The sequence below is a fragment of the Lissotriton vulgaris genome, chromosome 1_1 (assembly GCF_964263255.1).
Source record: "Lissotriton vulgaris chromosome 1_1, aLisVul1.2, whole genome shotgun sequence".
In the NCBI taxonomy this organism is placed as follows: domain Eukaryota; kingdom Metazoa; phylum Chordata; class Amphibia; order Caudata; family Salamandridae; genus Lissotriton; species Lissotriton vulgaris.
Window position 1 is genome coordinate 1,018,050,051 of NC_141685.1, and position 25,788 is coordinate 1,018,075,838.

The 25,788-nt window shown below is 49.1% G+C and overlaps 1 protein-coding gene across 2 annotated transcripts in view; it reads right to left on the reverse strand.

The window, feature by feature from the left end:
* Positions 1 to 25,788, reverse strand: part of LOC147748431 (SWI/SNF-related matrix-associated actin-dependent regulator of chromatin subfamily A member 4-like) — a 364,311-nt gene that overhangs the window by 62,206 nt on the left and 276,317 nt on the right. For both annotated transcript variants that reach the window (XM_086961561.1, XM_086961552.1), the window contains exon 8: positions 6,698 to 6,799. In XM_086961561.1, coding sequence (XP_086817687.1) covers positions 6,698 to 6,799 — 102 coding nt within the window. The remainder of the gene's footprint in view (positions 1 to 6,697; positions 6,800 to 25,788) is intronic.

Genomic DNA, 25,788 nt, shown 5'->3' on the forward strand with positions numbered 1-25,788 from the left:
CTTTCTTCTTGGTTTTTTGTTTGGAGGTTGTCTTTCTAACTCTATCCGTATTGTATGATGTTTAGGATTCATTTGTCTGATGTCACTTTCCTCCATTCCTGGATGAAGTCTCTTATTCTTCCCCCTACTGGTGTTGTCGCTGAACGTTTTGTTGCATCTTCTCCTTTTGTTTTCTCGCCACCCTGAGGTGTTACTAGGGTGGGGCCTGATGCATGGCAGAGTCACTTGGTTGAGAGCTGTTGTCCTCCCCTCCGTGTCTGACCTCGTCCATTTCCGCACCCTTGAAAGAACTGTCCCCGGGGTTGGTACTGCCAGTTCTGCTGCAGCTGATCCTGCTGCTGCTGGCCTTGGTTGTTCCCTTGGTAGCCTTGCTGGAACGTTTGGTGCGATGTGGTCGGCACGTTGCCTCCACTTCTACCACCCGGTTCCTTGTGGGTGTGCCTCTTCTCATCCCCCTGAACTGCAGTGTTATGTTATGTTATGTTAAATTAACTTATTGAGCGCGCTAACACCATTAGGTTTCTTGGCGCTATACAGAGGGAGCAGGGAGGAGAGACAGAAGATAACATAACACAGAATGACGGCTAGTAATAAGCTACAGTGAAAAGGTGAGTTTTGAGGGAGGATCTGAATGTGGTGTAGGGGGAGGGCAGCCCAAGAGAAAGAGGTAAGGTGTTCCAAAAAGACGGGGCTAAGAAAGAAAACCTGAGGCCACTGTGTTTCTTCCGCTTGAATCTGGGGACAGAAAGTAAGGCCAATTGAGATGACCGAAGAGTGCGGGAGGGAACATAAGGATGAAGCAAAGAAGAAATGAAGGAGGGACCATGACCAGTGAGGGATTTAAAAATGATGCAACCAAGCTTAAAGTTGCAGCGGGCAGAAACCGGAAGCCAGTGGAGACTTTTTAGGAGAGGTTGGACGTGCTGATCTCTAGGTTGATGATAGATCAAGCGGGCAGCTTGATTTTGGATCAGCTGGAGTCTCCTAAGTTGGTATGCAGGAATGCCTACGTAAAGTGCATTTGCGTAGTCAAGCCTAGACATGACTAACGCAAGCAGGGCCAAAGTGAGGGCATCGGTGGTAAGTAGGCGGGAGATTTTGCGTATTTTCCTGAGCTGGAAATGGCTGGAGGAGACTACAGCGCTGATCTGGGGTGTCATAGAAAGGTCGTTGCTTATGACAACTCCCAGACTTTTTGCTGAGTTGACAGGGCAAGGGGGGCTGCCCAGACTGGCAGGCCAAAAGGAAGAGTGCCAGGGATTAGAGGGCCCCCCGACAAGCACCAGCTCAGTCTTGTCGGGGTTAAGTTTCAGATGGTTTGTGCCCATCCAATCGCTGATGAAGCAGAGGGTGTTTTGGAAAGTGGAGATGGATTGGTCACTGGAGTCGATAGTGAAGACCAGTTGAATGTCATCCGCGTAATTGAACGCGGAGACATTGAATTGGCGGAGGGAACGGATAAGCGGGGCTAGGTATAAATTAAAAAGGAGAGGGGATAAGGAGGATCCCTGCGGGACACCACAGGTCAGCTTGACTTGAGAGGCAGAAAACTGGGACAGTCTGACAGCTTGATGGCGGTGAGTCAGAAAAGAGCGCACCCAATTCAGGGCAGTGCCCTGGATGCCAGCCTCTCTGACACGGTCGACCAAAATATCGTGGTCGACCGTGTCAAAGGCGGCTGACAGGTCTAGAAGAACCAGGGCCTGACAGGTGTTAGAGTCGGCGCCCCTGCGTAGTTCGTCCATCACAGAGAGGATGACTGCTTCTGTGGAATGCGCAGGTCTGAACCCAGCCTGCTGGGGGTCCAAAACACAAGAGTCCTCAATAAAAGAAGTAAGGGTTTGAGTGACATGGGACTCCAGGACTTTGCTAAGGAAGGGAAGGAGGGAGATAGGGCGATAGTTGCTCATGGTGGACGGGTCAGCCGTGGGTTTTTTCAGGATGGCGACCACCTCTGCCCGTTTGAAGGAACCCGGGACCACCCCCGAGGTTAAAGAGTTGTTTAAGAGGGCTAAAGGGGGGTCCGGGCAGGAAGTAAAAGCTTCTCGCAGGGCAGAGGGGGGGCAACAGTCGCTAGGGGAGCCAGAAGAAACTTTGAGCAAAAGGGAGAGAAACATCTCTTCTGGAATGAGGGGGAGCTGGGATAGGGTGTGGGTGATAGGGTGAAAGGAAGTGCTGGGGGGGGGGAAGAAGTGGATGAAACCTGAGCAGAAATGCTGGTTTTGATTTTAACAATTTTGTCCACGAAGAACTGATTCAGGGAGTCACACAGAGGCTGGGAGGGAAGCGGGGCAATGGTGACTCTCGCCGGGTTAGATAATTCCTCAACAATAGAAAAAATGTCTTTAGATTTGTTAGTAGAGTTCAAAATCTTATTGGAGAAATAGCTGGATTTAGCCTGGGCTATAGCAGACTTGTATTCCCTCAGCTGAGAAGAGAAGACAGCTTTTGTCTCGGGAGTATATCCTCAACGCCAGCGTCTTTCGGCCTGGCGGAGACTAAGTTTCAGTGCCTTGAGTTCCTCGGTGAACCACCTATGGGCGTCGTGACTGCGCCGCGTCTTAACAGGTTTTAGAGGTGCCACCGAGTCAGCGGCGGAGACAAGCCATTGGATAAGATTATCAGACTGAGAGTCAATGGAAGTGGGGGGTCCCGTAGTAGAAGGGGCTGATGAGCTCAGGAGGGAAGTGAATTTGTTGAGGTCGGCCTTGTTCCAATTACGTGCCAGGAAATTAGATTCTCGGATAATATTGGTCGGGGGAGGCTTAGCAAGGGAGAAAGTGATAAGTAGATGATCTGACCAGGGGCAGCGGAGGACAAGGGGTGTGAAGATGTCTAAAGAAGAAGTCCATACCTGGTCCAAAATATGACCTTTAGCATGTGTGGGTGTGTGTATGTGTTGAATACAATTGAGGGCAAGCATAAGGTCGGAAAAGGCGAGAGAATCCGGGGTTTCGTGAGGGTCCGATGGCCAATAATTGAAGTCGCCGAGAACCAAAACATTAGTGTTGTTGATAGTCAGCTGGGAGATGAGCTCCCCAAACTGAACTGAGAAGTTTGGCATGGGTTGAGGGGGACGGTAAACTAGGACACATACAAGAGAGGACCCAGGTTGCTCCAGCCTGAGAGCAAGACAGTCGGTCATAGGAATGCTGGGGATAGGTATAGGGGAAAACCTGATTGAGTGGCTAATGATGGCTGCGACCCCGCCGCCCACTTTGCCAGAGGGGCGATTGGCTTGCAGTATGTAATATCCTGGGGGGATGGCCGCCAGGATATCAGGGGAGGAATCATCTGTGAGCCAGGTCTCGGACAGGAACAAGATGTCAGGCTGTTCCCATGGATCTTGCTGTTTCGTTGTCCTTTTTGAGCTGTGTCAACTTGTCGTCCACTGGTGTGCCGAACAGTTGTTTTCCATTGAAGGGTGTATTTAAGAAGTTGCTTTGTACCTCAGGCTTTAATCCTGAAATTCTCAGCCATGTGTGTCTTCTCTCAGTCACCCCTATCATCATCAGTCTGCTTGATGTATCTGCAGCATCCAGTGCCGGTTTTAGGCATGTGTTCGCCAAGTTCTTTAATTTCTCTACCAGGTGAGCAGCTCTCTGTTGGTACTGATCTGGTAGGTGCTTTAGGAGCTGCCCCACTTCATCCCAGTGTTGGTATGTGTGCCTGTTGAGCAGGGCGTTGTAATTCGCAATGTGCCACTGTATCGCCGCATTTCTCTCCACCTTCCTCCCTGTGAGGCCCATCCTCCTACTCTCCTTGTCTGGAGGTGGTCCGGTATTTTTGGGAACATTGGCCCTCTCCTAGCCGTTGGTGCAATTATGGAGTCTGCTGGCACTGACCCCTGGATGTATGCAGGGTCCTTTGAAGAATGATTGTATTTTTTCTCTGTTCTAGGCATCACAGCCTTGCATCCTGCTGGCTCCTTAAAGGCCTCTCTACCCTGGTTCAGCACACTGGGGAGCATGGGCAGGAATTGGCCTCTGGTCTGCCGAGATAGTAGAGTTTCCAGAAGGAAACATGCCTTGGGCTTCATTTGCACTCCATAAGTCTGTGCAGCCTTCTGCACGACCATGTTGTAGATCCCTATGTCGTCTGGTGGCGAAGGCCTCGAGGGGTAAGTGTCTACACCCTCCTCTGGCGATTGGGCGTTGAGATCTTGCCAATCCACGGCTTGTGTCTCCGAGCACGTCCAGTCCCGGTAGGATTGCAGATCTTCGTCGCCCTCTCCCTCGAAATATTAGTCCTCTTCCCCCAGTTCCTCGACTGGTTCGGGTGTTTTCAGCGCTTCCACGTCTTCGTCTTACCTTTTGACCTCTACCACGGGTTTCGGTGGGATGGTGTATTGGCGTATCTTCTTGTCTAAGTCCTTCTTCCGCTATAGGATGCTCGCCATTTCGGCTAGAGTCTCCTCTTCTTCTACTCCATCTCAGCGGCATGTTCGGCGTCGAGGGTTGGAGCGCTTCTCTTCGAGGACGTTAATGTCGGTTCCTCTTTCCTCGGCGCCGAGGTGTCCTTCTCGAGGGCAACCTTCGATGTCTTTTCAAGGTTTTTCGCCGATTGGGAGTCCTTTTCGAAGGATCTGCTCGGCTGACTGTCTCTGGAGGCTGTTGTTTTCATCTAATGTTGCGACGGCAGAGCTCATTTTGAGGATTTTGCTTCACCCTTATGAGTGTCGCTCAGGGCTTTTGCTTCACTCTTTAGAGCGTCGCTTGGGTGTTTAGGGATTGACTCCCTTACCTTCTTCGACGTTTTCTTATGGACCTCGACGACCGTGCAGTCCTCGGGTCCTTCAGTGATGTTGTCCTCTTCTTGACTGAAGAGGCCCAGGTCTCGTAGCGATGGAGGTGCCCCTGCCCCTGCATGTTGTGGTTCGCTCTTCCCTGCCTCTCACTTACTCTGAGGGTCTTGGTTGTAAACGCCGAGCAGGCGTTGCAGTCTACGCTTCTGTGGTCGAGCGGCAGGCAGAGGTTGCAGACTGGATGCTGGTGTTCCTGTGCGTACTTTTGATGGCAATTGGTGCAAAACGTGAACCTGGTTTTGTCCATACCCGCGCTCACGGAGCCTCCTGCAAGTGCATTCTCCGTCAAACGTCGAGGTTTTGTTCGTAAAACTTCGCCCTCGTCGCTCCGGGTACCTGACCTGTAGTCCGGTGTAGTTGAAAAACTTGATTCTTCGTCGAATATCTTCTTTTTTTTCAATTCCTCTTCCAAAACTTTGGAACTCCTCGGCAACGATCCAGACCCAACGGCGGAAAAAAGAATCTGAAGATGGCTACCAAGGGTGGGAGCTTCCGCAGGAAGCGTGCCGACGTCATGAAGGACACCAAATGGTGGGGCGTCGACGCCCACCTGGGCAACGAAGAAAAATAAACAACAACAAAAAGACTACAATTCCGGACCCAACCACTAGATGGCGGAATAATGCACAGCATAGTGAATCCAAAAAGATTCACACTGCAAGACTAAAATATTTCAAAATCAAAAATACAGATTGTAACAATATTGCATGGTGAGGTCTTGCAACCACACCACATAATCCTCTTTCCTACAACTATTATAATTTATTTGTATATGATGTAGAGATCTCGCATTGGGTAGGGACAAGTTCTAATGCTTAGGACTTCCAATGAAGATACTATAGTGCAGTACTCGACAAACCAGGTGCCATAAGCAGTCCTCAATTGGACTAAGCTGCTTGTCAATAAAACCAATTTAATAAGAAAGTGCCTAGTTCAGGATAAGTCGTGCAGGAGCCTGCCTCCAAAGAAATGAAGTATTGGAGAAGGGGAGCAGAAGTCTGATTTGTAGGCAACAAGACCAGACTAGCTAATTAGTACAAGCATTGGAGCAGCCATCGGTTTATTAATGCTACAAATATGGTCAGAAAATGTAGAGTTGTCCAAGCTAGTAGACCAAACAGCTGCTTCGCTGTTAGCTGGAGCTTCTCCACTATGCGCCTTAGTACAAGGAGGCACTGTGATATTTCTGAGGGAAAAATCACAAGATCAGTACTGCAAGAAATGGCCATTAGCATGTAAGCATTTTCGTTCCAACACCTTAAAGTACTGTGATAGATTAAGACATGAGTGCCTGGCAATAGGGACAGATCTAGGACAGATAAAAAGGAATATGGTGGATTAAGTTGAGGACCTTTGCAGGGAGGCAGGAGAGAACAGTGATGCAGTAATCCGTATTGCTAAATTGCTTTAGAGTACTGAAGAATGGCAGGGAAAGTGGGGACAAAATCTTTAGTTGCCCATCTACTGAGTCTTACTCCCTGTCTGTAAACAATTCAACAGGACACAACCTCTAAGGAATTCCTTCAGCAGACTCACAGCCTGCAAGTTCAACTGCCTCATGGCTTCTTTTAAACTTCTGGCACTAATCCCGCTATGTCAGTCCCATTCTTTCAAGGACCACAATATGCAGGATTCGCTGAACTCTGCAGCAATTAACTCCAGAGAGACGGGCATTCACATAAAGGATTGGGTTACCTCTGCAGCACGTATCCTCATTAAATTCCAGAGTGAAGGCGAGTTGGTAATAGGTAGCTAGTGCTTTCCAGATTGCTACCATATATGTTGTAAAAGGTGTTACAGGCGTGTTTAAAGTACTTACAAATTCTCTATCATGTTCCACTCCTGCCTAGCCCCACTACTGTAGTCACCATGTGTAAAGTGCCCCATGCTTACCAGCGAGCCTTCAAGGTTAAAGGTCTGAGCATTCATGCACAGCAGCATCACATCCCTCTCCAGGTCGTTCAAACTTCGGTACTTATGATTTCGAATCCTCTCCTAGAAAAGGCCAAGGAGCACATAATTTAATAGCAATTGGGTATGTGCACAGATGTAATTTACCTGTAAAGTTAGCTCACCAATGCTGGCATTTTACAGCTTTGCATGTTTAAAGTATATTAAACATGAGACATGCTTACTTTCCTGATGAATGGAGAGTTTTGAAAGCATGTGAATCCATTAACGATTTAATATGGAACAACCAAAATTATGAGGGGTTACAGTAAAATCCAAAATGTGTTTTTACGACTTGAAACCTTGCTATATTTACCCTGGTTCTGCAGTTTTTTACACTTTTTATGTCATGCTTCCTTTAGCAATTCTCTGTAACTAATCAAACTAGTGTAATGCAGCCACTCCATCTCTTATACACAACACCACACCCCTTTCAACCATTACAACTCACTGGAAGTGGATGTTACGCTGACCTTGCTTTGAATCCTTACCTACCAGCAAATCAGAACACTCCTGTAAGGACAGGATGTGAATAACAAAGAGCCAACAACTGCAATCAGTAAAGGACCAGGTTTTTTCTGTAAAACAATCCCTTGGTCAATCAAAGAGGGTGAAAAGATTGGAGTACAGGTCAACGCCATGCTCGAAGACAGCAAGTCTGTCACTGCTAAATGTTCTACAAACAATAGAAACACTAGAACTACATTCCCTGCAGAAGTAACACACTGGCCAATGGTCGAATTAACCACAAGCCTTCAGGAGGCTTCTTCTTCATTAATACCTAGCAGATCATAATGCAGAGTGTGATCCAGCAAGAGATGGTTCTTTTTTACACTGCTTTTCCATTCTTTGTTCCTGTGAACCCAACAAGAAGCTTCTCTTCTATTCTATGTCCTCTGGAATGATTCATGTAAAAATGGACAGCCCCTTTTTGGGTCCAGGCGATGTTGTCTCTCCTCCTCAGGGGGTGAGGTGGAGTAAAGAACTTTGGCAGAGTGGTAGTTGTCTGATGTGAAAGGGAGTATCTACCTTTGGCAAAAAGGAGGCATGAGTCACAGGAACCAGCATATGTATGTAGAAGCTAGTATTAGGAGTGTTAACAGAGAGGGCCTAAAGATTGCTCACCGTCTGTGCTGATGTTATGGCAACCAAGAAGACCTTCTTAAAAGTCAGCAACCTGAGATGCCAGCTACACACAGATTTGAATAGAGAACACATGAGAAAAGTCCACATTTATTTCAAATCCCACTGGGGTATAATGAAAAGTGAAAGGGGGAAAAAAATGATGTAGCCCTTTAAGGAAACTCATCATAACTGGTGATTTAAACCAAGAAGGCTGCTTCTGCAAATGTAAAAAGCAATAGCTACAGGTATTCTTTTTATTGTGCCGAAAGCATGGCCCTGCTGGGAAAAGGATACACGAACAACAAACAGCTTGGAGTGAAGTGGGCCAACTGGTTTGGTCGTGCACCAGGCTACAAACTTGACCCAACAGCAGATGACTACAGATTTGGGAAAGGGACGTCTGGCTGCCAGGAAGATGTCCATGACCTTGGAAGGAAGGCCAAAAGCGTTCACCTGTTGCTGCTCTATCTCTAAGCACGGAAGTGGAGGGTGCACGGATTTGTGAGCAGGACCCTGCCCTATTGCTGCGAGGGGAGATCCTTCCGAAAGTGGCAGCATGATCAGAGGACAGATTCTCATGCCCAGGAGTTTCGGGATGCCACACTCTCCTCGTCCAATCCAAATTTACCAGGAGGACTTGGGCCATCATTCTTGCATTGGTATGCCCCCACTTTTCTCTGAACTGCTGATGTGCTTTGACTGAGTGTGCCCTGGGCTCCTGCCAACCAGGTATCCAGGGCCTGTGTTCCTTCCCTAAAACTGTGTTGAAACTAAAACCCAATTGGCATCTCTGGCCACCTGTCAGCCCCTAGTAAATGGTACCCTAGGTACCCAGGGCATGGTGACAGGAGAAGACCCCTAAGGGCTGCATCACTTATTGTGCCACCCTTAGGGGCCCTGCACCCTGACACCCACACACTGCCTTTGCAGACTGAGTGTCCTGGTGCAGAACTAAACAAAGAGTCAACATCGCACACACCCCTGCCATCAACATCGTAGGACATTATCAGTGCGGCAATTGCAGTGTCTGCCACCTGACCTGCAACACCAAAACGCTCTCACTGGAACCAGGAAAGGTGTGGAACCAACGTGTCCACACAAACTGCAACAGCACCAACGTTGTCTACTTGACAAAGGGCCCATGCAACTTATCATATGTGGGTATAACTTGCAGGAAAATTAAACTGAGGATTTGTGAGCACCAGAGCACAATCAGGTGCAAAAAAACACAACAAAACTCACAGAGCACTTTCTTGAAAAGAATCATACAACAAATGACATCAAATGGACCATTCTCCAAGAAATCAAAACAGGAACGAGAATCCAACAACGCCTGTTTGAGAAGGAACGGCAGTGGATTTATAGGCTATCCACCCACATAGTAGGATTAAACTACAATATTCCTTGGAATTCAGTCCTTTCAAGATAGTATTAGTCCTTCCAACTGGTCTATACCCACCTTATGTACAGTTTCCACTATGTCCCTTGCGAAAAAACAACACATCACTGACCTAATTCATACATACCTGCAGAATCGTGTGATACTCTGATTATTTACATACATTTTTTTGCCCCTCTTTTTCGTGACAATTTACCATTGCATACACATTTGTACTACTGTTAACATCAGGCTCCTTAGTATTTATGCAGCCCGAGCTGAGAACTGACTGACTCGCTTAGTATGTCCTTATACAATCCCCAGTCAGGCCTGATAATACTGACATCACCTGAGTACACCAACCAGTAGTCAGCAAACAATGCCAGCCTTTTCTCCTATTAATATCCTCTGTTCCAGCTCTAATTTGGAGACCACTTTAGAGACTGCAGCCCGGCAGTCTTTTTTCTCCTTGCATCTCATTTGCCCCTTTAGCACGAAGAGCAAGCACCATTAACCGCCACGCTACACGCGTTGTTTATTAACCAATGAGACACCGTACTCACGCATCTTCTATTCTTACCCCGTTACCATGGTGACACTCCTTGCAGCCATGGTAGACGCCACGCACTAGTCAATGCCCTTTCTAGTGTTACCTAGCAATGCGCACCAATACGCGCTGACGTCGGTCACACGACCGCGTCACCACGCCTACCCGACTTTCAAACCCGGAAGCTCTCTGTACTTAACCGGCAGTCTGATTCCGATGCAGACACCTACGGGGAGCGGCGGCGATACGTAGGCGTTATAGCGGGTGACTTAACTTGGCACAGTAAGTAATCTGAACCAATGCGGGTGGGCTCCGCTTAGGACTCTGACTTAGTTGCGGTTGACTTAATTTTGACTTAATTTTTTCTTAACCAATTCGGGTAGGCTCCGCTTGTGACTCTGATTTAGGTCCCCTTTTACCGATATTTACCAGGCTCTTTAATATAGATCGTGCTATGGAGTTAACACCACAACCCTGACTTCCATGAGGCACACTACGCTGGCATTTCTAGTAAGCTTCCCTTTTTTCACCCCCTTTGATCCTTTGTACCTTAAGAGTGACTCTTGCTGACTGGCATGCATGCAATATGAGACAGGCTCTCACCTACGTTACGAGAATGTAGACACCCACTTTCTGAATATGAATGCAAGTGGCATTGTAATATAAACTCAATGGTTTCATTGATAGCCACGTGAGCTGAGATATACATTTGCATGTCATGGCAAGACATGCCTGTCATGGCAAGACATGCCATCTTTTGTGCACCAACACCAACTGCTAAAAAAAGACGAATTGATGGTCCGTCAATCACCAGTGACTGATTGGACTAATGTGCACAATATGAATATTTCGTTAAATTGTCTCTCATTCAAGGAGACAGTCATTGATAAACGTATATTTTTCACGCTATCGTTTTACACTTTATTGGGAGAGCAAGGAGCACTCAACCATCCAGAGACCACGTTACAGGCGTGTAATTTGGTTGCTTGTGGTTTTATCTTTTTCTTTGCAGGTTTTTCCTTTCATACAATTGGACGAAAGGACACCAACTGTAAGTACACAGTTGGGTTTTTGTGATCAAGGGTTGGTACACCTTAGCGTGTGTACACCGCCAGGGTCACACTCACTTGGTCCTGACGAAAACCTGGAAATCACTTTCACAGGTTGAAACAATGCCGAGGCAAGAAACCCCACTCCTGGAGCCACCAGGAGCGTGGTAGTGCCACAGAAGTACAGGGAGTTCCTCCTAACTTTGGCTCATGACATTTCCCTAGCTGGACATCTGGGGCAAACCAAAACTTGGGAAAGGCTAGTTAGCCACTTCTACTGGCCCCAGACACAGGGTAGGTGTGGACATTGTGGGTCCACTTGAACCTCCCACAGCCTCAGGGAACACATTCATACTACTACAGCTCCTGCAGTAGCAAAGGCCCTCCTGGGTGTCTTCACCAGGGTAGGCTTTCCTAAGGAGGTGGTTTCAGACAGAGGTTCCAACTTCAAGTCTGCTTGCCTGAAGCACATGTGGAAGGAGTGTGGTGTGCAGTACACATTTACTACCCCATACCATCCACAAACCAATGGCCTTGTTGAGAGATTCAACTAGACATTAAATGTTATGATCATGGGACTCCCTGAAAAACTCAAAAGGAGATGGGATGCCCAATTGCCATGCCTGATTTTTGCTTATAGGGAAGTGCCACAGAAGGGAGTAGGGGTTTCCCCCTTTGAACTTCTGTTTGGTCATCCTGTAAGTGGACCACTTTGTCTTGTGAAAGAGGCCTCTCCAAGAACCCAAGCAAGACATTGTGGACTTTGTGCTTGGCCTAAGGTCCAGAATGGCTGAGTATATGGAAAACAACACAACTGCCAGTACTGGAAAGACTTTTTTTCTCTTATTTAACAAAAGACTGCTATGAATAAAACATGGCAGTCTATTCTCACTTTTGTTGCTGATTTATTATAGTCATTTTTTCAATCAGAACGCTTTTTCATTTTCTCAAAGACATTTCTGTGCATATACAGATATAAATATACAGAATATACAAATTTATACAAAATTTACAAGATCTTGTACGGTCAACTGTCAACAATATAAATAGATTAGAAAAACTGTATTTAGACTGAATATAATTCCAATTGTTCTAACTGCTGGAACCTTTGTAAATCTGGGATTTATTTAACTTTTCTAACATTTTGAATTGTAAATATTTTGTGTTGACATTGACCTATACCTCAGAGGTATTGTTTTGTTTATGTGTGTGAATGCGAATTGAGTGCCTGTAGTGAGAAAGGTTTTGTGTGGTTGTGTTGTTTATGAATTAAGATTTTGTCTTTGACATTGTTTTTGTCAGAGGATCCCCTCTGTGTCCTTTCTTAAAAATGGGTACGATGACAGATTCAGACCAGGTACCCGGAATAGCTGATTTACATACTGTGAGGATGTGCAATCCATGGACAATGTTTCGGGACAATTTCCGCCCTTTCTATCCCCGTCTCCCCTTATGTATTCACAGCCCGGGCAAGGAGAAGACTGGCCCTTTAAGGAGTTCGATCGGGCATACCAGGTGACTGAGTCACGTGGTCCGGAAGGCAGCTACATCAAGGGAGACACAAGAGAGATACGGCGTTCACTGGGACCACATCCCACACAGGAGGAGATGCCGGTGAGGACCTTCCTTGTTCCGCCGTGGGAGAACACAGGGACGGAACCTGAGGACATGAAGGGCGCGACGGAGGAAACCTATGACGCCGAGGAAGCGAGGTCCGGAACAACCGGGCAGCCAGACCCTACCTGGCAACACGAGCACGCCAGCCCCGGCCACCGGGGGTCGTGGCTGCACAAGGTACGGAGTAGATGCAGCTCTCTTGGGGTCGTGGAGCGGAGGAGGGAAAAGGAGGGGGTGAAGCGGGCGGAACCCAGTAGCTTGTGGTTGTAACGGCGCACAAAGGGGTGTTTTTGAGAAAAGCCGCACGCACACTGGTGAAGGTTCGGTGACAACTTCCCCTCACTTACCTTGCTTCCTGCGCCGCTTCGGTATCAGAACCCCTACCTAACGGTCATTCTTGTTTCTGTTTTCTTTTTCCTTCCCGGTGTCTGCACAAGCCTATCAATCCTATGAGCCAGGTCGGAAGACCACTGTGTTTGGAAACCCGAGAAGGACAACAGAGTGGGACAAAGCTGTGTTCCCAGAGTCCCGTTTGTTTTGGACTTATAACTACATTTCCCAGAATCCCCCTGTTTGTTTTGGACTGCATAGCTAAACCTCCCTGAACCCTTTGGCTTTTGACTGTAAATAAATCCTAGCAAGTATAAATCACCCCAGTTGTCCTGGTCTGCTTCTCCACTGCGCTACACATACCCTGTTAAAAACATTAGTTAAAACTCTAGACCAGGTCTTGACGTCTGATTTAAAGAGGTCGGCTGGAACGCCATCAGGGCCCGGAGCCTTATTACTTGTCATCTTTCTGATGGCGTCTGCCACCTCTGCCTCAGTAACCACTAAAGTATAGGGATCCACAGTAGGGGTGGGTATAATCCCCTCCCCTAGGTTTTCCCCTTCATAAACTGACTTCAAATGAGAGCACCACACCTGTTCCTGAATGCCACACTCCAATTGGTCATTACAAGGATCATGGAACGAATAGTTTCTTACCTGTCGGTGTAGTTTTGCAGCTTGAAGATCTTTCTGGATTCACTATGCTGTGCATATTCCGCGGTCTTGTGGTTGGGTCCGGATTCGTAGTCTTTTCTTTTTTTTTTTTTTTTGTAGCCCTTGTGGGCGTCGGCGTCACACCTCCTCGGGTGCATTTCCCACTCTTGGGCGCCATCTTCGGATTCTTTTTTCCGTGTTTCCTTCTTTTCCGAAGCAATGGCAATGTTCTATTCAGGTGATAATTTCTTTACCACTTGTCCTTATATTCTGTTACTTCTTCTCCTCCTATCCCCCTTCTTTCTTTTTTTTTTTTTTTTTTTTTGACCACCTCTTCTCTCTCCAGCCTCATCTTTCTGGCGGAGGTGGGTGGGTTCGCTAGTGAATCCAGAAAGATCTTCAAGCTGCAAAACTACACCGACAGGTAAGAAACTATTCGTTTTGCAGCGTGAATCTTTCTGGATTCACTATGCTGTGCATAGATTTCGTAGCGGTTTCTCATTTCCGTGGTGGCTGGGTGGAAGATGAGCTCTGGTTTCTGAATATATGCTGGAGCACCCTTTGTCCGACTTGTGCTTCCTTGTTCATCTGAACATCCACGCAATAGTGCTTCGTGAATGTGTGCACTGAAGCCCATGTTGCCGCCAGGCATATGTCTTGTATGGGTGTATTGGGCAGGAAGGCTGTTGTAGCCCCCTTTTTTAGGTTTTGCCTGGCGAAAGCTGCGCTCTGCGCAGCTTTTTCGCGCAGGCGAAAACCTAATGAGTACTGTGTGTGGGTTTGGGTCGGCCCTCGTCATTCATTGGCTGGCTCCATAAATGGAGCCTAGCCATTGGATGAGGGGCCTGTCCGTCAATGCCGGACCAGACACGGGGGCGTTCCCGAAATTCTTTGGCTTTTGCCGACGTCACGCGACGCCGGGAACGCCCCCGATTCTGGTCCGGCATTGCCGGGACCTGCCTTTGCTGACGTGTCGTGCCCGCCTTTCTGCTCCGGCCTCTCCTCCCCCTTTCCCGCCCCCTCCCGCTTGTTTCCTGGTGCCCGCCCTTCGTGCTCCGGCCGGCCGTCGTCAGCTCTCTCCTCCCCCTTTCCCGCCCCCTCCCGCTTCTCTCTGATGCCCGCCTTCCTGCTCCGGCCTCTCCTTTCCCGCCCCCTCCCGCTTGTTTCCTGGTGCACGTCTTCTGCTCCGGCCGGCCGTCGTCAGCTCTCTCCTCCCCCTTTCCCGCCCCCTCCCGCTTCTCTCTGATGCCCGCCTTCCTGCTCCGGCCTCTCCTTTCCCGCCCCCTCCCGCTTGTTTCCTGGTGCCCGCCTTCTGCTCCGGCCGGCCGTCGTCAGCTCTCTCCCTCCCCTTTCCCGCCCCCTCCCGCTTCTTTCCTGGAGGCTGAGCCTGGACACAGCTCCATGGAGGCGGGCGGGACACAGCGGCTCCGCCTGGACCTCTCCCGGGCCGCTCCAGGCCCCTCAGGGCCCGCTCGTGCCCCCCGGCCGAGGAGCGAGGTGTGGGCCTACCTGATGACCCTGGCGGACCGGGGCCTGCAGAGGAAGAAGGCGGAGGAGGAGGCCAAGCACGGAGTGAGTGTCCGACACCGGGGGCCGCGGAGTGAGTGTATGGGATGGCATCTGTGGAGGTGATGAGAGGCCGCGTTTGGGGGCTGGGAGGGGAAAGTTTGAAGTTTGGGGAGAGTTAATTGCCCTTTTTAAACACGTCTCACTCTCAGCTTTCGCCGCCTGACTCTCGGCCCAATTTGTCCATCGGAAGATTAAAAACGCGAGGTTGGGGCGGAACGTGGCACTTCTGAAGCCCGGACACATCCCCGGCCCCTTAAATTGGAAATTGCCGGAGTGAGCTGTCCTTTCGGGGTGATTTACGCCTCTGTAATCCTCGGGCGGGGGTCTCCTTAATAAATTTCACTTTGGAAGGCAGGCAATGTGCCTCGGTAATTAGTGCATTTGAAGCAGGTTCGCCCTTTGAAGTGCCCGTCCTGCCGGGATGACCCGCAAAGACCGGGCCGTGTGCGCGAGATCAAAAGGTGACCTTCAAGGCAGCTTTTTTTGTTGATTCACTTTTTGAAATGTTGTTCTTTTGTTCATTTATTTTTTTTTTTTTGCAAGTATGAGACGGCAGTTCCTGCTCCGCTATCTTTGAAGGATTACTTTATAAACGACTTTAAATCTTATCCCCCTCCCCCACAGCAGAGTCTGCTTCTGAGGTATTGTGTGTGTGTTTTCTTGTTTTACCGAGCTGTGTATGTGCTCCGTGTAGTTCGTTGTCTGCCGTCCAGAGCCCCTGACCAGCTCATATGTGGGACCCCTTTGAAATCTGAAAGCGGTGTTTCAGACGCCGCTTGTAAACGGGAAAGGCCGCGGCTTCATCTGAATTATGGCCCCAAACGCCTCAGATCTGATGTATTAAAAACATTCCGAGCCGTCTTGGTTCGGCCGCAGGTTTCTTCGCGTCTGCTCGTTGTTTTCAGAACATGAGCTCTTAGCGCGGGAGCTTTCCCACCGTGACGTCATGGCTGTCTGCTTCAGTTTACGTATTTGGTATTTTTTGGGGGTTCCCATTGCTTCGTGTCACCCACACAGCTGTTTAAGCTAGAATTATAATAATTTGGGGGGGTTGAGCGTGGTGATGGTGTTGGGGAGCGGATATCCGGTGTCGAAGAGGCCTTTGAGGTGGGATTGTACTGGTGTACAGAAAGAGGGAGAGAGGGGTGGGGGGAGAAAGAGAGTGGCAGGCCAGACAGGAGTAAAAAAAAAAAAAAAAAAAAAAAAAAAGACAATGCATGAGAGACAGAGCGACAAAGAGGGAGAAAAGTGTGGCCATGTTCATGGAAGCGAAAATGTGTGTGTGGGGGGAGGGGTGCGGGGGGGGGAGCGATGGAGCAACAGATGGAGTGGCGTAGAGAGGGGATCAGTGCGGGAGAGAGAAAATAGGAAAGACAGAGAGAGACACACAGTTATGTAGAGTGTGGGAGAGCGCTTCACAGAAAGGAGATATAATAATAATAAATATTATTGTTATTAATAATAATAAATATTGTTATTCATAACATACTACTACTAATAATAAATTCTAGTGCAGCAGTATGGCTCTCACTTTATTTCACAGAATGCTGTGAACTCCGACTTGCCGTAATTAGCTCACTTCTATCGTACATGCAAAGAGACTGAAAGAGAGGACGCGGGTTTCGGGGCGCGAGGGGGAGCGGCCATGGGTTTCCAAACAGCTGCAACAACTACACGACCCCAAACACGTGGAAACAATGAGGTCGTATCCAAGTCCGGTTCACTGATTGCATTTGAACTGAAAAATAAAGCGCTTGCTGGCACTGCGAGGCGCTGTCAACAGAAGCATCTCTCGAGCCATTGTTCCTCTTAGAGGAGAACGGAAAGTGCAACTCGCGGGAGAGGGGGTGTTGGGGTGCACTTGTTTGGCACACGAACACGGGGTGCATCATCAGTGCAGCGGGTGCAGTGGCACCAGGATACGGCCCCACTGCCCCTCGTTTACTTTCCTCAATTATCAATGAGGAGAGGTTTTGGAGGTGTGGCTTGTGCTGTGTGGGTGTGTGTGGAGGGCTCTGTGTGGCTGTGTGTGTAGGAAGCTTTGTGTGGCTGTGTGTGTGGGGGGCTCTGTGTAGCTGTGTGTGTGGGGGGCTCCGTGTGTGTGGGGGGCTCTAAGTGGCTGTGTGGGGGGGCTCTGTGTGTGTTTGTGTGTCATTTGCGATAGATAAAGCTAGTGGCATTGTAAATGACAATGCCATTTATTTATGTTAAAAAAAACATAAATAAAAATAATGTCAAGAGCAATGCCAATAGCTCTAACTTTAACAAAGCCAAAACCATTGCATTGTAAATGCTTGTCCTAGTGGAGTGGGCGCGTGCCCCCTCTGCCAGTTCTTCTCCTGCCCTTTTGTGGCAGAGTTGGATTGTTTGCGCGATCCATCGTGCAATAGTGGTCTTAGTGACTGCTTTGCCCATGTAACTGTTGGCGAACGACACAAAGAACGGTTTCGTTTTCCTGTGTCCTTTTGTCCTTTCGATGTAATGCATGACCGCCCTTCTGGCGTCCTGGGTATGCAGAGCTCGCTCTGCGCTAGTGGTTGGTTTTTGGAAAAAACTCGGTATCTGTATGGACTGGTTCATGTGGAACTTGGACACCACTTTCGGCATGAAGTGTGGGTCGGTCCTCATCACCACCCTGTCATTGTGTATTTGTAAGTAGGGCTCCTGTAGCGTTAGCGCTTGCAGCTCGCTCACTCTGCGTAAGGACGTAATTGCAACCAGGAAAGCAGTTTTCATAGTTAGCATCTTCAAAGAGGCCTTGTGAAGCGGCTCGAAGGGCTCCTTCATGAGTTCCGTCAGGACCACGTTTAAGTTCCATGCCGGTGGTGGCACCCGCTTGGGTGGTGCAATCCTTTTTGCTCCTTCCAGGAACTGCTTTACAACTTGTGATGTGAAGAAGCTTCTGCCCATCTCACCCCTTGCGTATGCCACTATAGCCGCCAGGTGAACTCTCAAGGAGGACGAGCTGAGCTTTTTGTCCAGTAAGTGTGTCAGGTACTTCAGTACCGTGGAGTCTTTCTTCATTTTATTGTGAAGTCTCTCCCTCCTGCACCACATCGTGAACCTTTTCCACTTTGCGACATAGCACTTTCTTGTGGTGGGCCTTCGTGCCTCCCGAAGGACCCTGAGGGTGCTCTCTGGCAGTTTCAAATGTGCGAATTCGATGTCCTCAGGAGCCATGCTACTAGGCTCATGCTCTCTGGTTCTGGGTGCAGCACCTCTCCGTTCTGCATGGAGAGCAGGTCCTTTCTCCTGCTGAATCTGTGGGGCGCACACTGCGCCATCTCCATGATCTGCGAGTACCATGTCTGCCTCGCCCACTGCGGCGCGACCAGTATCAGGGTCATGGTGCTCTCCCTGCACTTGCTCAGTACTCTGTGTATCAGTGGTATCGGGGGAAAACATATGCAAATTTCCCGGACCAATCTATCCATAGGGCATTCCCAAGGGACCCTTCTTCGTGTTGTCTGAATGCGAAGTTTCGGCATTTCGCATTCTGGCGTGTTGCAAACAGGTCCACTGATGGTGTTCCCACCTGTTGAACAGCCTCCTTGTCTCCTGAGCATTGAGCTCCCACTCGTGGGATGCCGAGGTCTGTCTGCTCAGCGAGTCTGCCTGAATGTTCTCCTTCCCTGGTAGGTGTATGGCCAGCAGGTCTATCTGGAGAGGGATGGCCCACCTCCATATCTCCTGCGCCAGCGTCGAAAGCGTTGTTGACTGTGTTCCACCCTGTTTGTTGATGTAGAACATCGCCGTGGTGTTGTCTGTCTGTAGCAACACCCTCTGCCTGTACAGTCTTGTCTGGAAGGCTTTCAGTGCAAGGAAGATTGTCTTCAGTTCTAGGTAATTGATGTGCTTTGTCGCATCTGCTGGCGTCCAAAGACCCCTCACCTTGAGTTCCTCCATGTGAGCGCCCCATCCCCTCAGGGATGCGTCCGTGGTGATGGTCACTGTCGGAGTTGGGAGTGTAAGAGGCTGTCCCCTTGTTAAGTTCTCCAGGGTCCACCATGCCATCTCCTTCTGCACTGCGTGCGTCACCACCACAAGATCCTCCCAACTGCCCGAAGCCTGTGACCATTGTTCCTACAGCCATTCTTGCATGGGTCTCATGTGGAGCCGCACATTCGGCACTAGGTGTATGCATGATGCCATCATCCCCATGATCTTGCTCGCAGTCCTCACTGTCCGAGCTTGCCCCCTCCGGTATAGGCGAGTTTCCTTGACCAGTGCCCTTGCTCTCTTATCGCTGGGGAACACTTTGCCCTGTAAGGTGTTGATCTCTGCCCCCAGGAAGATCTTCACTTGCTCCGGCTCCATTGATGATTTCTTCCAATGGACGGAGAACCCCAAGTTTATGAGTGTGCTCGTCACTGTATGTGCATGCTGCTTGCACTTCTGGGACGAGTTTGCTTTCACCAGCCAGTCGTCGAGGTAAGGGTATACGTGTATCCCCTGTCTTCGTAAGTGCGCTGCGACTGCCGCGAGGCACTTCGTGAATACCCTCGGTGCTGATTTCAGTCCGAAGGCCAGCGTTGTGAACTGGTAGTGGCCTCCTCCGATTGCGAACCTGAGCATATGCTTGTGCTTCTCGTTCATCTGTATGTGTAAGTAGGCGTCCTTGAGGTCTATTGTGACCATGAAGTCTCCGACCTGCAACTGCGGCAGCACCTCCTGCAAGGAGGTCATTTTGAACTTTTGTGTTCTTATGAATTTGTTGAGGAACCTCAGGTCTAGGATGGGTCTCATTTTGTCGTCAACCTTTGGTACTAGGAAGTACGTTGAGTATATTCCCTTGTTCCTTTCCCTGAAGGGAACTCTTTCTATGGCCTTTTTTTGTAGAAGTTCTTGCACCTCTTCCTGAAGCCTCGCCAGCTGTTCTTTTGCTGGTGGCTTCCCCCTTGGTTTTCTGTTCGTTGGTTTTCTCTCCAACTCCAAGCAGTATCCGAATTGAATGATGTTTAGGATCCATTTGTCTGATGTTATTTCTCTCCATTCCCGGAGATAGAACTTTAGTCTTCCTCCCACTGGTGTCATGTGGTCGTAGGTCATTAGATTATCCTGACCCCTTCGTACGTGGTGCCCCCTGGGATCTTTTCTGTGGTCGGGCACCCGGGGGAGTGTGAAGTCACTTCGAGGTGGGCTGCTGCCCCCCTCTTCTATTCTGGCCACGTCCATTTCTCCCTCGAAAGGACTGACCCCTTGGTTGGTATTGCCAGGACTGCTTCTGGTGACCTTGCTGAGCCTGCGAGTCTGCCTGGTGCGTCTGCTGGAAGGCCTGGTGCGATGTACCTGGCTGGTTTCCACCTCTCTCGCCGGGCCTCCGTGCCGGGGTGCCTCTTCTGTTGCCTCTGAACTGCAATGCCCACATGGATCTTGCAGTCTCGTTATCTTTTTTGAGTTGGCATAGTTTGTCGTCAACCGTTGCTCCGAAAAGTGTTTCGCCGTTGAACGGTGTGTTCAGGATACTGTGTTGTACCTCGGGTTTGAACCCTGAGATCCTGAGCCAGGCGTGTCTCCTTTCCGTGACACCCATCATCATTAGCCTGCTGGCGGTGTCTGCTCCGTCCAGGGCCGTCTTAAGGCAAGAATTTGCCGCGTTCTTCCCTTCTTCGATCAATTTTTCGGCCTTCTGCCTGGCATCCTGGGGTAGGTCCTTCACCAAGTGCCCCAGCCCCTCCATGATCTGGTACATGTGCCTGTTTAACAGGGCGTTGGAATTAGCCATGCGCCAGTGGGTCGCGGCATTTCGCTCGATCCTTCTCCCCACCAGATCCATCCTCTTGCTCTCCTTATCCGGCGGTGGGCCCGAGGTAGTAGATACGCTCGCCCTCTTCCTAGCTGTGGCCGTGATAATGGAGTCAGCGGAGACATCGCCTCGGATGTAGGCCGGGTCCTTCGAGGAGTGTTTGTATTTTTTCTCTGTTCTGGGAGTTACCGCCTTGCATGTTGAGGGCTCTTTGAACGCTTCCTTTCCCTGCGCCAAGACGCTCTCGAGCATTGGGAGGAACTGGCTTCTTGTTTGTGTTGGGAGCAATGTCTCTAGCAGGAAGTCTGCTTTCTGCTTTTCTTCGTCGAGCTTTAACTTGAATGCAGTCGCGGCAGGTTGTATCACCGAGTTGTATGCCCCGATGTCGTCCGGCGGCGAGGGTCTCGAGGGGTATGAGTCGACCGCCTCCTCCGGGCTCTCGGTGTCGACGTCTAGGTAATCCTCCTCACGCGGGTCAGAGGTGACCGACTCGGCGTCCACTCTACTGCCCTCTTCGTCCTCGTAGCTGTAATCCTCGTAGGGATTTTCTTCAGCTTCCCGGTCGTCGACCATCTCGTCGCTAGGCACATGGTCGTCGACATGTTCCTCTTCCTCCTCGACCAGATCTAGCACGGCGTGCTTGGTCTTGTGTGGAATCGTGAAGGCACTCATCTCGGCGGCGACCTCCTTTCTCCGCTGCAAGAGGCTTGCCATCTCGGCTTCCAGCCGACGTCTTTTCCTCTCCACCTCGGCCGCGTTTTCGGCTTCGGAACGTTCGGCTCCTCTCTTCGGCGCCTGGTTCGACGTCTAGATTTTCAGCGTCGACGGCTTGGACGTCGAACTGGCTTTCGGGTCCATGGGCGTTGCCGAGGCCTTAGGGTCTTTCTCCCTCGACGTCGATCGGTCCCTTTCGGCGACGATCTTCGACGTTTTCTGCTGGTCAACAGCCTTCGGCGCCAGGGACTCCTTCTCAGAGGATCCACTAGGCCTGCTCGTGGTCGCGGACGGCAGCTGTCGCTGCGTCGGCGCCTTCGGGCTCTTGGCCTCGTGCTTTCGAGACTCAGAGTCTCTCGTGTTCTTGTGGGATGTCGAGTCTCCTACCTTATCAGGTGTCTTCTTGTAATCGGTCTCTACGACCGTGTAGCCGTCGTCTTCGGCGGCAGCATTGTCCTCCTCCTCTGAGGACATCCCCAGCTCGTACAGCGATGGCGTCGGGGATTTTCCTCCAAGGGCGGCGTGTGCTACCCTCTGTCTCTTCCTCACACGGAGGGTCTTCTGAGCGAAGACGGCGCAGGCGTTGCAGTCCTCGCTTCTGTGTTCTACCGGTAGGCAGAGGTTGCAAACCGGGTGCTGGTCCTTCTGTGCGTACTTGTGTCTGCAGTTCGGGCAGAACTTGAACGGCGTGTTGTCCATCCTCGTGCGTTCAGGCCTTCCTGAGCGCGTGGACGTCGACGATCGTCGAAGTTCTCGAGGTTTTCACCTTCTTTCCTCTTCGTCAATATTTTGTGAAGTCTTCTTTAGTCTTCTTCTTCCAATATCTCCTCCAACTTCCACTCTTTTCAGTACTTTCTCCAAAAATGTCTGGAGCCCAACGGGAACGATCCAGACCCGACCGCGGAAAAAAAAAAGAATCTGAAGATGGCGCCCAAGAGTGGGAGCTTCCGCAGGAAGCATGCCAACGTCACCGGAAATGCACCCGAGGAGGTGTGACGCCGACGCCCACAAGGGCTACAAAAAAAAAAAAAAAAAAAACAACAAGGAAAAGACTACGAATCCGGACCCAACCACAAGACCGCGGAATATGCACAGCATAGTGAATCCAGAAAGATTCACGCTGCAAAAGAAGGGTTTATTTACAACAGCCCAGAATTTGGAGCTGTTCTTAAGCACATCTGTAGAGGTTAATTCTTCCCAGGCCGCTTCCTTAATTTCCCATCTTCTGGCTTCAAGTGCATTTTTATAGGCTTTCCTTAATGAGGCCACAATGGCCTTATCCACTGGTTTACTTTCAGGGCAGCCATCCGCTTTTGATGAGCTGATGAACAGTTTTGGTCAAACCAGCCCATCCCAGCAGGGTCCTTCGCTTTATCTGGTCGTCGAAGATCGGCTGCGACCTGGGTACAAATTTTTGAATAAGCCTCAAGAACCTCCTCATTCCCTGCCTGCACATTCATACACGTGTGCAGCTCAGTTCCTACTTTAGTTAATAGATTATTAGAAAAGTCTCCAGGTACAACTCTGCTCCATCTGATTCTACGGGCCTGGTCTGTCGGGCGGATATCAGACTTATCCGTCCTATTGTGGCCTATCTCTGGCTTTTTGATCAGGTCCGGGATACTAAGCACCACTGGGTTATGGTCACTAAAATGTGACCAGAACCCGAGTAACCATGGATCTTGTCCCCCAGCGATGAGCTGATAAAGATGTAGTCAATAACTGAATTACTTTCATTCCCTTTAAAAGTAGGTATCTCCTCATCCACCATAGATGGAAGCATTAAACCATTATCTGCCAGAATTTTTTCAAGGAGATGTCCTTGTGCAGAGTGCTCAAAATGGGTATCCCCTTGCTCTATAGGGCCTAATTGATCTAATGCTAAACATTTATCTGGACAGCCATGAATATTAAAATCGCCCAGGACTATGATGAAACATTGGTTTTTATTGACCTCTTTGTAATCTGCTAAAAAAAGATTTAACGTGGCCAGATGATCAGTCGTGATGACTATCATATGAATTATAAAAATTAATAATTAAGATGCTGCCCACCCCACTGCAAGCAATTTGTACTGCCAATCAGTGAGGTGATCCTGTGTCTAGTTGGGTATGGGTACCAGGGATGGTAGCCGAAATTAGTGTAACCAGCCCACCCTTCGCCCTCCCCATATTGCATGCTACTGCAGGGATAAAGTGGGTAGAATAACCATCTAAACTAAAAATATTCCCTGTATCCCATGTTTCTTGCAGCCCAATAATATCAGCCGCACCTATAAATTCTCTCCAGATTGGATCATCTACTTTATTTTTAAGGCCAGCAATATTCCAGGTTGCGAGCTTTATACTTGCACCCATAGCTGGTCGAGCCACATCGTCTAAGAGACAAGTTTTACTTATTGATGGATCCGAGCTAGGGCTATAGGTGGGGTAACAGAGGTAAGGGTAACTTCGGGAGAACCTAGTCACTCGTTATCTCCCAGATTTGAAAAAGTATCAAATCTATTAAAAACTGGTACAGCGAATTCATATGGACCTTTCCTCTTTAATGGGTCACTGTGTGCTGCCCCAATATTGTTAGGGGGATAAAAAAAATCCCAATGGGAGTACGTTTACGTACTTATGTTGTATTTTAACTGACCCGGCCTGCCTCAATATATCATCAACCAATCTGGGGGACCTAAAACTTATGACAACGCAATCACCTTCCAAACTTTTCTTAGCCTTACCCACCCAAGGCACCCTTCTTATCATTTTGAAATTGTTATACAGGTGGTCACCTAACACTGTTTTATTGGACAAATAGTGAAGGGCTTTATTTTTTAATGAGGTCCAATGTTCGTTGTGGCCATCTGGTTTTTTGGGACATTGGCCAGGATTATTGTATAAGGGCATGCCTCTGCTGGTAGATGTAATGGCAGCTCTCTTTTAGGAGGTGATGCCTGAAGGCTTAATCTCCCCACTGGACCCCGGGGACCTTGCTTCCCTACCTGCGTAGCTCCCGTGGCTCCTGAAGTTAAAGATTAAGTATTTGGTACTACGACCGGGGCTACAGCTTGTGGTACAGATTGGGGAAGTCGGGTGATCATGGAATCCAACAAATTATTAACAGAGGTTGTGACTGCACTCAAAGAGTGAACTACAGGTAGATTGGACCCCGACATTAGGCCTTTATAGTCTTTAAGATGATTTTCAATTACGTTAAGTCGGCCATCTATTTGCTCTAATTTCTCCATTAATGGAGAGGTAAATTGCCTGAGTCGTTCTTCTATAAGTCTCAAAGTCAGACATCTTTCCCCCCCATTATTTTCTACATCCGAAGCAGTGTATTCATTTATTCTTGCACCCTTGTCCTCAGCACCCTGATGGGAGACATTTATTCCCTTACGACCCAATCCAGATGCAGAACGAATAGTTTCTTACCTGTCGGTGTAGTTTTGCAGCTTGAAGATCTTTCTGGATTCACTATGCTGTGCATTATTCCGCGATCTGGTGGTTGGGTCCGGATTCGTAGTCTTTTTTCTCTCTTTTTTTTTTGCAGCCCAGGTGGGCGTCGACGTCCCACCATTTGGTGCACCTTCGTGACGTCGGCACGCTTCCTGCGGAAGCTCCCACCCTTGGGCGCCATCTTCGGATTCTTTTTTCTTTCCTCCTTTGTGGTGAATCCATGGCTATGTGTATTAAAACTTTCCTTCAACGTAAACTTCTTCACGTATATTTGTCTTGTCAAGCGTTTCCATCTTACTCTAAGTCCTTCCACCTTCTCCAGCCTCATCTTTCTGGCGGAGGTGGGTGGGTTCGCTAGTGAATCCAGAAAGATCTTCAAGCTGCAAAACTACACCGACAGGTAAGAAACTATTCGTTTTGCAGCGTGAATCTTTCTGGATTCACTATGCTGTGCATTGATTTCGTAGCGGTTTTGTCACTCATGTGGCGGCTGGGTGGAAGATGAGCGTTGGTTGTTAAAGATATGTTGAAGCACTCTTTGGCCCACTTGTGCTTCCTTGTTCATCTGCACATCTACGCAATAGTGTTTAGTGAAAGTGTGCACTGAAGCCCATGTTGCCGCCAGGCATATGTCTTGGATGGGCGTGTTTGCCAGGAAGGCGATTGTTGCCCCTTTCTTCCTGGTTGAGTGGGCTCGTGGCCCCTCCGTGAGCTCCTCACCCGCTTGTATGTGGCAGAGCTGTATTGTTTTTGCAATCCATCTTGCTATGGTGTTCTTAGTCACTGGTCTACCTAGGAGACTCCTTGCGAAGGACACAAAGAATTGTTTTGTCTTCCTGTGTTCTTTCGTCCTTTCTAT